Source organism: Dreissena polymorpha, chromosome 8, assembly GCF_020536995.1.
Source record: "Dreissena polymorpha isolate Duluth1 chromosome 8, UMN_Dpol_1.0, whole genome shotgun sequence".
NCBI classification, from domain to species: Eukaryota; Metazoa; Mollusca; class Bivalvia; order Myida; family Dreissenidae; genus Dreissena; species Dreissena polymorpha.
The window spans coordinates 100486820-100504801 of NC_068362.1; the positions used below are offsets into that span (position 1 = coordinate 100486820).

The window sequence follows — 17982 nt, forward strand, 5'->3', positions numbered from 1 at the left end:
GCTTTCGTCTTTTACTTGTCGTAAATATTTGTGGAATATGGAGACGTACACATTTCTTTGAGTATATTCTGGTTTTAGCATACATGATAATTATATATTACCCTAACACGCAAGCTAATGTTAAACATATTCTATGGAATAATATCATAAGCCTAAAATTGAAAGTGTAAAAAACGATGCAATAGATGTAGAAAAATTACACAATTCTATGTAAAATTGCAAGATATAAATGTGTCTGTCAACATGCTGTAATGTGTATCTGTTATGTTCGTCCTCACGTTGGTTCACACTAATTAACCCTTTACCACTTAGATACGTATTTTGACGCATGTGTAGTCCCTAATTAAGTTAAATTTAATTTAAGACCTTTCTTACTAGATTGAAATTTTTTAAGTCTTTAATGCCAACATTTAGATACTGATACGCAGCAAACAGCATAAAACCTGAACAGACTGCGAGTAACTCACAGGCTGTTCTGGTTTTATGCTGCTTGCAAGAGCTATTTTCAATCTGCTTCTTATGACTAAAGGGTTAAACCTTTGAATAGTATTTATCAAGCATTTATTTGTTCTCCTACAACTATTATTTAATGTAATGATTTTGAATACTGTTGGTTTGTTGACAAGCAGTGTTTCAAAAACAAGAATTAATTTAGCTATTACAGTAGTATTAAGTTCTTCATGATCAAGATGTAGAGACTATCGATGTAGATATCCCATATCAATCAGATATCTCGATTCAATAATTCATGTGACGTATTTAGTCAATTTGCGTCGATAGCGAAACATAAAGCATAGGGAATATATTGGATCACAATGTGCAACGATTTGCTATTGAACATTTCGAGTGTGTATGGGTTGATGATATTGGCGGTGTCTTATGTTTCATATTAGGTTCAACGTTAACATATACAGAAGTCGTTTATCAGTTTGCGTCGGATATTTATTAATTTGTGATTCAAATAAACTGCAATGATTTTTTACTTACCATGTTTACATAACTAGGTTCAACGGCATAATATGAAAAGTTCATAAATCGTTGTTACAATATGGAAAATAAAACAAACGCGGTAATTAAATCAACTGTAGCTCATACTTGTGGCCTATAAGCTTATTGTTAATAAAAAGTGATGAAATTGACGTTGTTGAAAATTAAGTCATATTGAAATATAATGGTACTTTAATGCATTTAATATATGATTACTGTGTTTATTCGCCTCAATTGATTAATTTAATGCACAATGATGCAATAATTTTGATAACACGAATGAATTTCTTATTTCCTAAGTGTCAGCGGTTTATGATTTAATTTGATTTACAAATATGTATGCTGTTTTTTTTTAAAGTAAATTGAAGGTAAATATCAATACATCTGTTTATAGCACATCTACCAGTCACAGGTAAAACACCATCAGAGTATCCGTATTGAGTGTGATATTGCAACGCTTTTCCTATTGAGTCTACGTTGAAGCTAGTAACCATTTAAACAGATCTTTTGGTACAGACATAAAATTAAAATCAAAATTTGGGCTTAAAGTTATATTATTTGATCGATCATCCATCATCGTATATGATTTATTGAACAACCTCATAATCCAATCAACGGCAATTAAAATAAATAAATTTATCACATGCCAAACCCTGTTTCCCATGTAATATAACCATTACATATTGTTTTATATTACACATGTGTAATACAACATTTTTAAGCGTTTTCATTGGCATAGTTTTCGTTTATTGACCAATCGCATTTTGTTATTTTGCTGAAATGATGTTGCAACGTCAAATGACGTCACGAAATGTAAACAAAATTCGGGATTTATCTATTGTTTGCGTAAATATTTATTTAATTTGCTCATTTAAAAGCATGTGGTAAAAAAGATCCGACACTCGTTGTCATATCATACCGTATTTTATTAAACTCGTCCAGGAAATTCGTTAGTAAGCTCGCCAAAGGCTCGCTTACTTACAAAATTCCTGAACTGACTAAAATGTAAATGATTATGATTTATCACAAAAAACAATGCCTATCTTTTGGAAACAGATGTAAGTATTTCACAGGTATAATTATTTACAAATCTCTTAATAATTTAACGCCCACATATATCGATGACCTGATAAAACTGGTGAAAAACAATAATTACAATTACAATTTAAGATCGATATCAAACAATGATTTGACGCATAAAACACCTCACTCAAACCTTTTTAAAAAGTCGTTTAGTTACTCTGGTATGGAAATATGAAACCACATACCGGTAAGTATTCGACAATATCTCACTCTCACCACTTTCAAACATAGGCTTAAGGAATATTTCCTTATTGAGGCGCAAAATGAGTCTCACGTGTAGTAACATTTTCTGTTTTTCTCTTATTCAAAAGTCAAATACTCCATAAGTGTCCTAATGATTACTGTAGATTTAATTTCTACAAACATATATATACATTTTGCTTTTTCAAACTATTTATTTCGCAAGGAGATGCAGGCTATTTTTCATAACAGTTGCGTGATTTCATATCCTATTGTGAACACTGGTCATGAATGTTGTTTTCTGTAATTATTGTATTTGTGTATATCAGCTACTTTCTGTCAATCGTAAACTATTTCAAGAATAATGTATTTCACGTGTTTAAACTCTGACTTTGTAAAATAATGTACGCGGATCTTCTTGTTAACTTCTTGTTATTGTTATGGGTCGTGTTAATTAAGATACGATAATTGTACGTGTCAGTATAGGTGTGTGTATGTGTGTGTGCGTGTGCGTGCCTGCATGAAAGTGTGTGCATGCGGGAGAATGTAATCCACAAAAATTAATATTCTTAAATTCTTTCTGTAAATAAATAATTGTTCCTTGAGACAATTTCAATATTGAAAGAGAAATTAATAATATAAGAGAAGTCATGTAATAGACGTGCTTTGTATGACACTTCTATTACACTGTTACATTACTCTTATGTCCGTTAAAGTCTATGATGTTCGCATGATAATGAAGAAATGCATTATACATACCATAATTGTTTGAAGGCCTCATTGAAAATAAGATTGCCATTGTTAAACTGTTTGCATGACTGTGTATCAATGTGTTCTTAATGAGTTACCTTCGGAAAATAAAGAGATTATTATTATTATAATGGTATTATAGTATACTGTGCTGTCGAAAAACACAGGTACGTTTAATGAATTACGTTTATACATTAACATTTAAGAGAATCGATTTTATACAGTTTGTTAAAAAACATAATTATATTTTACAAAAATGCTATAACACACATTATTGGTAGTTAAAAGTTAACTGCTTTTATAGTCAAAGTAATAGGTGTATCATAAAAGAAATACAAGCTAATAAACCTACACATCTATACATGTGTGATGAAAGTAGCTTCTTTATTTCAGAAAATGTTATCAAGCTAACTGCGTTAAGTAAAATTGACAAAATAAATGAATTACAACCTCTTGCCAACAATGCTACGTCTGAAAAATCCAAGCAAAGGGACACGTGCGCGCAGACAGGGTACATCACCGAGGAATACCTCTGTTCCATAAGGATTCCGTAATGATAAACCTGTTTGTGGTCGAATGTTACAGAGGAGTGTAACGCAAGCTTTGTTACTAAAGATGAGCTCAAATAGTACATCTATATTATTTGCTACCTTTGCCATTTGATCAGTTTACAAGGGACATTGTCGAATTTTATGGGTACATTTTAAGCATATAGGCTTATATTTCTACGCGGTATTCCTTTGATCGCGATGTTCAGGCAGAATACTTTCGAGACGCAAAACTTTACATTGAAAATGTGCGCTCGGACAAAAATAAACTTCTAATATTCGTTCGCGTGACAAATCTTGCAAATTTACCAACTAGTAAATAAGAGGATCCTACCAATCTCATAAACGATTTACTGCTGGCGATGGATGTCAAACGGTTACCCCCAAAATGCAAAATTGTGTTTTTACATCTAACGTATGACGATAAGACGCTACAAAGCAAGTACCATGGTTTAGATATACACAAAAAACAAGAGAACTCATTTGAGAGGTTTCTTGTCGAAGTTTTGAAAGAGTGCGGAAAAAGTGCAGAAGAAAATAACTTGCGTAACAAAATGGTAACGTGTGATGCGTCAAAGCAATTTGTAGAATACCTTAAAGAGAATCATACATGAATTGAATAACTATTTTGAGGTATTCATCGACAGCCTACATATTTTTTTAGAAACAAGTGTTTATTCGAGGTTAAATAAAAATCATACTTCTTACGTAAAGTAGGCATCTTTATTAAGAAGAGAAAAAACGTATAATGGTTTATGTACTTTATGGGATATGCTATGATTCGTTTACATGTGGTATTTACTACCGAAATAAATAGTACATGTTAAAACAAAATTAGTTGTAGAAGGAATTGTGTTTCGATTTATCAAAGAAATATGTACTGTAGTGTGTGCTTTACTTTTTGGGAAAAATATCTTTCGTTTTAGCTATCGATGTTTTTTAATTCATCGATTATGCCTCAAGAAGTAGATGTGCGGATATCCTTGAAAAAACATACGCAAATGTGTTAACGTTTTTTTTTAACAAAGGATTTGTTTAAATTATTTTTTCTCCACAAAAGTATTTTGCTGTGTTTGTTATATGAATTCATGCTATTACAGTATATTGGATATATGTCAGTTTTAATTAACGTGTGTCATACAGCTCATGCTACTTAGATTCTAATGAAACATGTGTCAGTGTCTTATAACACATTACAGTGAAACGTTAAGATGTATATTATATTTAAAAGGTTTAGTTTAAGAATATGAACGCATATGAATTGACGATGCGATGCCCATAAACTTGCTATTTATAAATACATTTTATTGTCTAATAGTTCTTAATATTGCATTATTTATTTGTCAATACTTATTCTTCATGTGTTTCAACATTCGTAAACATTGCTTTTTAAACGTTTTGTATTAGTTTAAGATATGTATTTTATACATTTCCAGTCTAAATGTCCTGACACCATATCATGTTTTAAAACAAAATGTAGGTGTGCATACTTTGCGCTGAAATATTTAAATGTGGTCATATCCTAAGATTATTGAATCCAAATAAATGAAACAGAATTCTTTTTTTCCTGCCAATAAACGTCGAAAAGCTTGGCTTAATATTGTAATTTGGCTTTATTAAAATAATTGACTTTTATGTCAGGAATAGTTTTAAAAAGTCTAAGTGTTACTGTATTATTGAAACGACACATTCAAGTACACACAACTTAAGCAGTACCATTGTTCGATATTTTTTACTTTCCTTGCCTAATACACAGTAGGGCTTTGTTAACAGAGACCAATTTATGTTTAATGTTATTTAGAGAGGACAAATACAATATCATTTAGCATAACCATTTTGATAGACTACTATATCAAAAGGAGGTTTACATTTGATGGATCTGCTTTCAGCTGTCAGCCCTCTGGAGTGCTTATAAATCCGAACAATTGTCTCTCGAAACGCGGAAAATGTTGTTATCATCGTGATTGATTCTCCAAAAATATACAACTGAGGTTGCTATTCTCAACATTAAATTACGAAGGTACACACTTGAATTTTTGAAAGAAGCATTGAACCAATGAGTTGACATTTGAAGTAGAAAACCAAATAACAAGATTTTGCTGATATACACCTGATACATAACTAGTGGTGACCAACATGGTGATATATATTTAACAGGAGATTTTAACAGTCGCACGGGTATCTCGCCCGATTTAATCCCTAATATAAGCCTTGACCGTTTTCTTGACATGCCTGACAATAGCTTATTTGCCAATAATCTACCGACTAGGCATTACCAAGATACACAGTGTAACTATTTTGGTAATTAATTACTCACTCTATGCAAAGAAAGTGGTATATGTATATTGAATGGTAGGAAGGTAGAGGGCAAATGTACTTTTTGAATTGAGTAAGAAGTCTCCTCGCAAAGTTTGGAAATACATTAATAAGTTTAAACAAGAGCTGTCACCATAGGATGACTTATGCCCCCTATAAACGCTTGATAGAAGTTATGAGCTTTTGTCGAAACCTAAACACAGATTTTGAAACCTAAACGCGGACCCTAAGTTCAAGGTCAAGGTTACAGGGGTCAAAATTTGTGTGCGTATGGAAAGGCCTTGTCCGTATACACATGCATACCAAATATGAAGGTTATATCTCAAGGGACATAGAAGTAATGAGCATTTTTCAAAACCTAAACGCAGATTTCGAAACCTCAACGCGGACCCTAACTTTAAGGTCAAGGTCACAGGGGTAAACATTTGTGTGCGTATGTAAAGGCCTTGTCCATATACACATGCATACCAAATATGAAGTTTATATCTCAAGGGACATAGAAGTTATGAGCATTTTCGAAACCTAAAAGCAAAGTGTGACGGAAAGACAGACACACGGACAGACGTACAGTCCGATCACTATATGCCATCTTTTCTTTGAAAAGAATGCATAAAAATCAGTATCGACAACAGGCCAATTTAGTGAACAGGATATGCTGAATCACTTTGTTAACATTTCAAATACCCATGAGGGAAATTTCACGCCCGACGAACACGACTCGCATGGAGTTTATTTTGTTTATATTCAACAGCTCGACTGTCCATTGACAATAGAAGAAATTTCTGTGTCTGTTAAGTCCATGCACCCTTTTAAGTCTTGTGATTTTGATAACAATGTAGCTGATTATTTTATCGATGCAAATGAGATTATATCGCCATATTTGTGTAAAATATTTAATTACATGTTCGATGTTGGATTATATCCCATGTCAAGGACAAAAGGTGTAATCGTCCCTATCCATAAAAAGGGCGACAAATCAAATCCAGCTAACTATAGAGGGATAACTCTTATTAATATTACGGCAAAGATTTTTTCTCTCGGTTTACGAAATCGCATTAACAGATGGTGTGAGAATGTAAACGTTTTTGACAGTTGCCAATTTGGTTTTAGAGATAACCAGTCAACGACTGATGCCATCTTTCTTTTACATGCAATTATTCAAAAGTTACTTAACTCAAAGGAAAAACTTTGGTGTACGTTCATTGATTATCAACGTGCGTTCGATACCGTTAACCATGATGCATTATGGGTAAAACTTGTAAAAGCTGGTATCAGTTGCAAAATGACTAATATGATGAAATGTATTTATAAAAATGTACAGTCGTGTCTCAAGCTGCCTAACTTTTCAAAGGCAAATAATGCTAATGTTTCTTACTCACATTTATTTGAAGTTACAATGGGCTTAAAACAAGGGGAGCCGCTCTCGCCGATATTATTGATCTTATTTATTAATAACGTTTTTAAAACTTTTTAATTTGGATGATTTATCTGGAAAAGATGTAGAACTTCTCTCTATGTACATGATTGTGTTTGCTGATGACATTGTATTGCTTAGTTTACAAGCCCAACTTGATGCTATATATTGGTATTCAGTAAAATGGGGCTTGAAAATAAATGTCAATAAAACAAAAATCTGTGTTTTCGAAAAACGTAAAACCGTTGTAAATTCTGAAATAAACTTAAGTATTAATGGAGAAAGCATCGAAATTGTTGATGATTTTACTTACTTGGGCATATATTTTACCTATACAGGAAACATGAAAAACGCTGTTAAAATGTTACATGACCAGGCTCTTAAAGCCTATTGTAGCTTATTATCTATTTTTGATAGAGTGCAATTAGACATTAAAACCAAACTTTCATTATTTGACGCCATGGTCGTTCCAATTCTTCTGTATGGCTCCGACATCTGAGGTGTTTACAACATAAAAGATGTTGATAAATTACATGTGCGATTTTTAAAAAAACCTCCTCGGCGTCCAACAGCAGACTCCAAACTATGCTGTTCTTGGTGAATTTGGTCGCCTCCCCCTCTCCATTTTATGTAAAGAAAGGGCGATAAGTTAAAAATTATGAAAAATAAAAATTCTCCTATGTATAACTTATAATCCTATCTGTGTAACACTGGAAGCAGTGGCTGCTGGGCTAACAGAATCAATACCTTGATTGACCCTTTGGATTTTAACAATATTCGTCATCATTTTAATCATGAAATTAACTACTTTCCAAGCTTGAAAAATAAACTTCCGATATTGTTGTTCAAGAATGGAAGGGAACCATTCAATCAATGTCTTAATTACAGCAGTATTGCTTATTCAAATCTGAATTTGTCTGTGAAAAGTACTTATTAAAAATAAAAAAAAATGACCTACTGAAACAATTTGCCTTTCACCATCTTGAAATTGAAGCGGGTAGATTCCAAGGTATTGATCGTGATCAGAGACTTTGTCGATGCTGCAATATGAACGTTGTTGAATCTGAGTATCACTTCCTACTTTGTTGTGACAGTTATAGACACATAAGATTAAACTTTATTGGACATATCTCATGGCCTACAGTAAATTTATTCCAAACTACTATGTCATCGAAAAAATAAATATTATATTAGGAATTTGTAAATACTTAAAAGAAGCTATGTTATATAGAAATAATACCCTTACAGACCTATCTGTTCCTTAATCCAAAGTAAATCAATGCCCCGTCACAGTATTATATTTTATATATGCATGTATATTATGCTTGAATATTATATGTATATTTTGTATGTGTGATGATATTACTTAAACGTTCTTATTGTCTTTGCCATACTTATTTTGTAAATGGCTAACGGCGTGTTTTTATTCCCGAATGCAAATAAAATTTGAACTTTAGTGACCCACCTGCATATCTACATAATGGTTTGAAAAAAACACGCTTTGTATGTTTGTGCATTGATGTAAAACTCTAACCTTTTTACTGTATTTAGCTATGATGATGTCTGCAAAAATCATAACTTCCACCCAAACTGTGTATGTGTTAAATGTATCATTTAACGCAGTTGCAAGATAAATGAATGTTATAAGCTCTGATGACACATGCTTAATGAAGCCGTTTATTTATTTCAGCCTAAGATCCACCCGTATAAACACGCACGGTTCAATACCTATCTATGATATAATTAATTATGTGAATAATTAGTATTTACCGGTTAATGCTCGAGAAAGCAAAAGCCATATCAAAATCATGTTTCAATAATCAAATTAAACATTAGGCTTGATAAACAAAGAAAGAACGTAATGATGAGTTGCTTCTTATACAAAAACATGTTTCAACAAAGGCACATGCTTTTATCATTTTATTTATTTATGCATCTAGTGTTTATATGTTGTATGAGAATATTCATAAAGATAATTAACATGTCTACATTAACACAATTGTAACACGTTCTTCAAAACTTACAAAAACAAATATGTGTCCATTTAAACATTCTTCAAACAAGATGTAAATAAATCTCCACCTATACGCAAAGTATTTACTGTTGTTATGCCTCAAGTGTATATTATTTACTCAGTGGTTGCGTTGAGTATTAATATTCAAGATAGCAATCGTCTGCGTCTGGAGAGACGTCGCAGCAGACGTCGCAGCAGACATCGCATGCGATGTCTGCGTCTCCTGTGACGGCTATGCCCGCTGCGTTATCGTCGCTCTGAGACGTGGCTGCGGGAAACACAAAGAAAGGACGCAAGTCAATATCGGCAATTTGCTGGCAACTCTTCAGTGGATCACTGAAAATAATAAAGAGCGTTTTATATACTAATAAGATCCTTGAAACAAAAGGTAACGTTTTTCAGATGCAATTTCGTGTCAAACAAGGTGATTGATGTGCTTTATATCGACACAACCAATTAATGGCGTGTTTGTCTATTGGCGAATGCGAATATATGAAATAATAGGACACAATTCATTAACAAGTAAATTTTAGCATGATTCAACGGCATAAAATAGTAATATGCGGCATTCAATGAAAATTGTTATTGACTATTATTTCAATCCAACCCAGTTGTGTATGATTTAATTACAAGCTATATGTCGACCAATGGCACTGCATAACATTATATTCGATTGCCGTGTATACAGAAAACAATTAGTCGTTCAAAAGCAATTTCAAAAGTCGTTCGACCGCGAACACAATTATAAATCAATATGCAACATCAGACTCACGCTTTTTTGAAGACGTTTGGAAAATGGATCTTGTTGAAGTTGTAGTTCTGACAAAGCAGGGAGGCCAGGCTGTAGTTCTGAATGGCGGCCTGTTGTTCTAAAAATCCACAGCATAATGCTATTGTATATACGGTTAAATACAAATGAAAGTACACTTATTATTACACTAATAAGACAAATGTTAACGAAGACAAATTAAAACACTATTATATATCTACCACGATTTTAGAAAACCATTGTTGAATGTCAACACTGTTAATATTAATAAATGGGAAGACACTGTGTTTATATCCGGAGTTTTCACCGGTTTATGAGTTGGTCTAAAGAGAGAATATGCACATATGCAGGGGTTTTCCTCGCTTCATTGGGAAGAGGCCCTAGCCTATGGATTTAGGGAAGAAATTGCTCATTTTGGGAAGAATTTTCGCTAAAATTACTGCTTTGGGAAATTAAAAAGCTGGTGTAAGTTAGGATTTTGGGAAAAACTGGACGATTTTAAAGAAATTTTCAATTAGGAAGACCTGTTATATAAGGCTGAAAACCCCTGATATGTGTTTAAGTTTGACTGTACAAATGCTTGCAACATTTTTTCGGCAATAGAAGTAAAGTATTTTTATTCCACAGCAAAAAAATCATTTGTATTTTTGAAATATATCAAATATGACCTTCCTCTCATTCTGGTTTATCCGTTAGTTGCTTCAATGTACGAATTACGCACGGTGTAACCTATTTATGTACTGACTATGATCGTCGTAACAATGTTTATATTATGTTGTCATTGTAAATTAAGCGTTGAAAACCTAGTCTCTTTAAACGATGGTGGGCCCAGAAGATCGATGAACACACCTTTATTAAAGCCAGTGTCCTTGTTCTGAAAGAAGAATCTGTCTCCGAACTTGAGTCTCCGGAACTGGTCCCCTATGATGCACTCAATGGTCGGACCAAAGAGTCCACCAGATACGGGCTTTTCGCTCATGGCTCCGGGGAAAAAGTCTATGTCTTGGGGCGAACTGAAGTGATACGTAAAAAGGATAGTCATTGTGTAATAACTGAATTAAAAATGCCTTCTAGGAGGACAAAGATACCGACTTCCACGAAACAAAATTAATATACATTTTGGAAGCCGTGGACAGAGCGATGGTTTGCGGCGAACTAAATTTAATAACAAAATCGAATATCATACACTCCGTAAAGTAGATTTAAGCCGGAGTATCAGTATATGTTTTGGGGTCAAAACAAAATCCTAAAATTACATGAAATAAAACTATGCTATGACCACCAACGCAGAGCCTGGTGCTAAATTATTTTGCTGCCATTTACATAACTTGAGTGTGTACTAATTGTTCATAATTAGTGTCAATAATTAGCAAAAAATTATAATTTTGTAAAAAAACATTGACATATTATGCCTGCTAATAATTATGTTAATACATTTACATATTTTTATACATGTTATATAACCATGTATTACACAATAATTATTTACAAACAAATACAATACTTCAATAAATAACGTTATGTACATATGTTTTACATCCATTTCAACTATTTGCATAAACTTATTAGTAGCATTCGTATGCTGACCGTGTATGTTTTGACATTGGAAAGGCCATGTGCTTCCGGCCGGATAGAGGGGGGACCAACCGCATTGTCCGCAAGAATTCTTAACTGTAAAAGCTGAGCAAATAATTAAAATTGGCAACCGCGTGATAAAATAACTTTACAGTACCTGTAACCAGCAGCTTTAAGAAGAGTGATTGTCTCAAGGGTGTGATCAACAAGGCCTCCAGGTAAGGATGTGTCCCAGAACCTAACTGATGACAGCCCGCACCATTTACGGAACTCGTTGTAGGAGGGGAGTCCGTGGTCGCGACCCCTCTGGATGTTCAGGGATGCCAGATCGAAGGAAGTATCTTCCAACTCGTTGACAAATAAGAAGCTGCGGACAGTTTCTTCGATGATTCTTAAAAGAAAGTTATTTTGTGAGAAACATCAATACTAAAAAAGCATAGATTTGTATACATAATGTGCAAACCTGTTCTCAACTTCTAGTTTCATTTATGTAAAAGCTTAAATTGTTGCTAGCTACATGTGAAATTCACTAACCGGTTCCGATGAAAATTGATTTACTTTAAGCAGGAAATTTGTCCATATTGTTTAGTTTTTTTAATGGAAAGTTGGAAATGATTATACATTATAGTACACTGAATTTTCGAAAATAATTAACGTTATATTGACAAAATAAAATTGCGATGAACAATTAAAATACCATTTTTAGACCGTATTTTATTGAATGATACGATTCAAATGTAGCATAGTTATTTACAAACACGTTGTCAACATGCAAATAACTGTAATATAAAAGCAGATTCATGACTATTGTCAACCTTTACTTAAAAGAACACCATTGAAACGAACTCAAAAGACGTTAAAATAGAATACAACATGAGATACTCCGAAAACACACAATGACTTTACAAGAAATAATTCAAGGACGACATATATTTAAGTATATATGTTGTATATTTTTAGTGTGATTTTTAAAAGGAAAATAAAAGATGACAACAACATAATGTTATCTATGTTAAATCGATGCATAACAGTTCAAATATCAAACAAAGACAAAAGGTTTAGCTTTTTTGCATCATAGGAAACGTTTTCTGATGTTGTATTAAATACCTCCGTTAAAAACACACACACACGTGGTTAAAGTTTTTTTGTTTGTGTTAAAAGACATAACGATATTAATTGACAATCATAAAAAAAGACAAATTTGAAAAATTGGTTTACACTGTAGGGAAAGTTACAATTTACGTTTTAAACGCTCAAGGCTTTTTTTCTTTGGTGGTTGGGGGGGGGGGGGGCAGTTCCAAACCCTGTACCTGTCAGTTTTTTCTGCCTGGAGGGCAGATAGCGCGTAGGCCAGCCCCTGCATCCCAGATGGACCTCCGTTCACAGACTTTATATAGGTAATGTTGGGATCATTGAAGGTCAGGTTGAGAAGTGTCTCGCGGAACGGCTGGAAGTTCTTCGTGAACACCGACATAAACGTAGGAATCCAAGTGTGGCCCATACTGTCAGATTGTGAAGTAAAATGTGCTATGAGTATATATAGCCTTTGCGAATACGTATGAATGTATTCCACTTAAAACCATATGAAGTAAAAACTGAAATGAATTGTTTGTGAATATGCATAAATGATAAAAAAAAAAATTTGTATTCGAAATACGAAATATCTTAAAGTTTTATAAAACATGTAGTTACAATTATATTATGCACAATTTAATTATTTTTTACAGTATTGCAATACGTGCTTTTTGTTTCACAAAAATGAATATGTAGAATATTTATATGATATATTTAAACATACCGGAACGCTATTCCAAAAACGTTGGCAGCGGTAGGATCAAGCTGTGAATCGTATTTGTATCTGTTTGAACTGGCAAGTTCATTTTTCTTCATCGCAGTCGGTGAAAGGAAAGCAGGAAGAAATTCATCGTAAACAATCTTCTGCATGATTCCGATCAAGAGTTTTCTCGTTTGCTGGAATGCTTCCTCGCCATCCGGAAAAGATTGCCTTAGAACATTCGCAAGACGATTATGTTCGAGTACAAACACATTGTGGTATGACGTAAGAGCCGGAATTTCGTTGACTCGTATGTCACCTAAAACCAACGCCATCTAAATATGTACATGACACATTCTATCGTATCTCGATAGTTCATTGCATGATTTATATATATCTAACATTAAGAATGCCTTTTCGATGCTAATACAATAGTAACTCGGTATAAAGAATTCTTCAATTATCAAATCGAAATATAAAGTTCGCATGTCGACGTACCGGAGTTAACTTTGGAACTTATAATGTTATGTTACTAAAACGTTCTCTGTTTCGAGTTATTTAATCGGCATTTCACGATAACGCAATTATATAAGCATTCACTAAACTGACACGTTTCTTAAGTTTAAGATTATCATTTATAAAAAAAAATCAGCGTGATTTCGAGAAATATGTGCCCAATGACTGCTCTGTAAATTTGCCATTTTCGTAAGCGAATAGGTTAACGATAAAATTTCAATATTTTAAAAACCAGTGATCCTCACCAGCAATACTGCAGCGTATACCATTGGCCGCGTCTGAACGGCATGAGTTAGTGTTATCAGGACCGTCAGGTAGGCGGGGTCCAGCTGCACCCTGTATGACCTTCATAAACGCTATAAATAGAATTATATTTACATGCAAGCTATTAATATCATAATACGTTTTATTTGCGACAATATGAATGTGCTTTACACTTAGGTGTACCTTCTTGAACTCAAAGGCAATATATGTGCATGGTGTCTGTTCAGGTTTTACAAATTTAATACGAAGGTCCGTCTTCAATTACACACATGCAAAGAAATGTTATTATTACATTTATACTTTCTTGAGCACTATAATTTTAAATAATTTATACCCTTAATAAACAACTTTACGCATGTGACATTACCAGTTCAAAAGTTCGTGCTATTACACCTGGAAATAAGTTATATTTGTATGATAGCATACGTACGTGTACTTCCCTCACGCAATAACGCCAGACGCGCTTCTGAAGAACCGTAGACGTTTGAAGCGTCGACGAACGACGTTACCTCATTGGTCTGCTGACGTTGCAATATTCCACCGGCTAAAAACTTAAATCCAATTTATTTAAAACATTTTTATTACAATGTTAAGTTTTTGATTAAAGAAGCTAAGCTATGAAACTTATAATGATACAATCTATTAGTTGTAAGACCCATCCACAATGTATGAAGCAGATGTCCATTTTGCGATGTAATGGCATTACAAGTCATGATGAAACTTTAAACTCTTTTTTACAAAACATATGGATAAACAAATTGCTAAAAGGACGAAAAATAACAACGGAGTATTAAGAAATAAGGATTAAAAGCTAATAACCTTGTAGCAAGCAGATTTTTCTTGAGATGTTGATTATTACGATAGAGTTAAGATATCTTTTCAATCATGTTTTATAATTCTTTTGAACACAAAAATAGTGGGTGTATTATTTTCTGATTTCGCATAAAATTAGTAAACTTATTTTAAATCTTCAACTGTTTTCCCTTACCGAGATCCACCTTTTACTTACTTTAAACGACATGAAACAAAACATTTACCCGACATGCAAACACCTGATCGCTAGACATGAGCACGTTTTACATCAGTTGTTTACCTAATTTCAGTAAACGTTGGTAGAGAAAATCTATATATCAGTTAGTGGTGTGATTACACTGATTACAATTCATGGTGGCTCGAAACCTTTTCGGCTGTGAACAATTAGCATATGGCGTATGAAACATTATTAACGTAATACGCAAAGCGTACTGTACACAACTGATGACTTGCAGAGGATCCCAGCTGACCTCGGGAAGCGTACTGTACAAACCTGATTACTTGCACAGAACTCCAGCTGACCTCGGGAAAAGTACCGTACAAACCTGATGACTTGCAAAGGATCCCAGCTGATCTCGGGAAGCGTACTTTACAAATCTGATGACTTGCAAAGGATCCCAGCTGACCTCGGGAAGCGTTCTGTACAAATCTGATGAGACCTCGGGAAGCGTACTGTACAAACCTGATGACTTGCAGAGGACCCCAGCTGACCTCGGGAAGCGTACTGTACAAATCTGATGAGACCTCGGGAAGCGTACTGTACAAACCTGATGACTTGTAGAGGATCCCAGCTGACCACGGGAAGAGTACTGTACAAACCTGATGACTTGCAAAGGATCCCAGCTGACCTCGGGAAGCGTACTGTACAAATCTGATGAGACCTCGGGAAGCGTACTGTACAAACCTGATGACTTGCAGAGGACCCCAGCTGACCTCGGGAAGCGTACTGTACAAATCTGATGACTTGCAAAGGATCCAAGCTGACCTCGGGAAGCGTACTGTACAAATCTGATGAGACCTCGGGAAGCGTTCTGTACAAACCTGATGACTTGCAGAGGACCCCAGCTGATCTCAGGAAGCGTACTGTACAAACCTGATGACTTGCAGAGAACCCCAGCTGACATCGGGAAGCGTACTGTACAAACCTGATGACTTGTAGAGGATCCCAGCTGACCTCGGGAAGCGTACTGTACAAACCTGATGACTTGCAGAGGACCCCAGATGACCTCGGGACCTCCATGCAGTATCCGGCCTTGAACCGTGGCACAAAAGGATCATCTTCAGCGAAGTTGATGTTGAAACAATTGTCTTGACTAAAGGTGGTTTAAACGGAGACATGTATGATTTTATACTTAAAAAGAAAAACATCATTTAATTATACCATGCATTATTATCAGCTATTTATAAACAATACCCGTTTAAATTATTGTTTTGGTGCTCATATAAATCTGTAAATTAAAGTTTTATTTCGGCGCTAACAACGCTTTGATAATTGTCTGTATCTAAATGAAAGTATATTAAAACACAAACATAACGCAAGAGAGTCAAACGGTTTATACACTCAAAGAATACAATATCATACTTAGACTCCAATGTTATCTAGTGGTTATTTTAAAGAAACGTTATTTCCAGAACTTGAAATTTGTATGCATATGCTTATATTAAAATATTGTTTCCAAAGTAGGGAAATAATATATATCGAATTCGAGCAAATGTAATGAAGCAGTATGGAGTAAAAATAATAAAACGTATTTTCCTTCTTGTCAATAATACATGATATATTAGTTACGTTCATTTTTAGTTATTTTAATTTCAGTGCATATACTCACTCGTCATTATCGGCACAGCAATCGTCGACAGCTAAATAGAAAAAAAATCATAATTATTTTTTATTACCCCCCCCCCACCCCATAAATCGGATGTTACATAACCATAAATATAAATACTAACAAAAACAGACATCGTCGAGTTAAAAACACTTACCAGTGCTCAGTGGGGTTTGTATTATGTCGTGGTCGAGGAACTGACCAAACTGAAAGGCCTGCAAGGTCAAAGTTGGTGACTTAAGCTGCTGCGGACCCATATGAACTGCGTTGCTGACCGTTCGTGCGAAAGGCAGAGATTTTCCATCAATACCACGTGAACGAGGGAGGTTCAAACCGTCATCTGATAGTCGCGGAATAAATGACGCAATTAAAACAAATTGCCGTGTTAGTGTATTAATATGATTTAATGTTTTTAAAATATATTAAATGATTGCTAAACTATAGCTCAATGACAACTCGGAAAAACATCCATATAGTGATTGTTAGGAGAAGGAAAACGAAAACTTATGAAATTATTTACAACAAATGTTCGTTAATTAAAATAGTGATTGTTTTGTCCGTTTTTGTAGCTTTTTGAAATACACATTGTTTGACATAAAGTTTAACATTTTATTATGAATCCATATCAATGCGTTTGAGAACAATCAATAATTCAAACGCAATCATAGGTGCACATTTTGTTTAATCTATATTTCAATCTAAAATAATCTCCCATAAGCTCGTTATGTCAACAATCATTAATTAATTACCAACTTAAAAACCATTTGCTCTTCAACACACCGTATGCTGCCGGAAGTAGACGAAGCTCGGCTGCGCCTGACATTCCCCACGTTGGGTTATACAGATTGTTGCACGTGCCATTAATGGACCGAAACGTTTCACTAGGATTGCATCGGGCCGGCGATTTCGGACATAAAGGAAGATTTTTCAGAAGACGCTGGAATTCCGCCATAACGTTGTCGTTTTCAAGCTCAGCCACACTGTATCCTCTTTATAAGTCCAATGTTAAAAAATAACAAGCATGCCGTTAACATGTTAAGTAAAAGTATTTAGAAAAAATGTTCACGCTATTGTCATCATTTCAAATAGTCAATAAATAAAGATAAGTATACACAAAACGTTTATCTCAGATATCTCGGTTATTATAACACAT

General features: G+C 34.1%; 1 protein-coding gene across 1 annotated transcript; it reads right to left on the reverse strand.

Annotated features, from left to right (window-relative positions):
- Positions 1-10839: 10839 nt before the first annotated feature.
- On the reverse strand, positions 10840-13588 carry LOC127840765 (peroxidase-like protein 3). The gene is made up of 4 exons (XM_052369180.1): positions 13435-13588; positions 12947-13138; positions 11794-12027; positions 10840-11074 (listed from the first exon to the last, which is right to left on the reverse strand). Exons 1-4 carry the CDS (start codon positions 13578-13580, stop codon positions 10840-10842), a joined length of 807 nt encoding a protein of 268 aa, XP_052225140.1. The 5' UTR covers positions 13581-13588.
- Positions 13589-17982: the final 4394 nt, after the last annotated feature.

Coding starts and splice junctions, on each gene's coding strand:
- LOC127840765 (XM_052369180.1), bottom strand. CDS start 13,580: ATGCAGAAGATTGTTTACGATGAATTTCTTCCTGCTTTCCTTTCACCG. Junction 13,139..13,434: donor GTTTTTGGAATAGCGTTCCG/GTATGTTTAAAT, acceptor ACAATCTGACAG/TATGGGCCACACTTGGATTC. Junction 11,075..11,793: donor CTTAAAGCTGCTGGTTACAG/GTACTGTAAAGT, acceptor GTATCACTTCAG/TTCGCCCCAAGACATAGACT.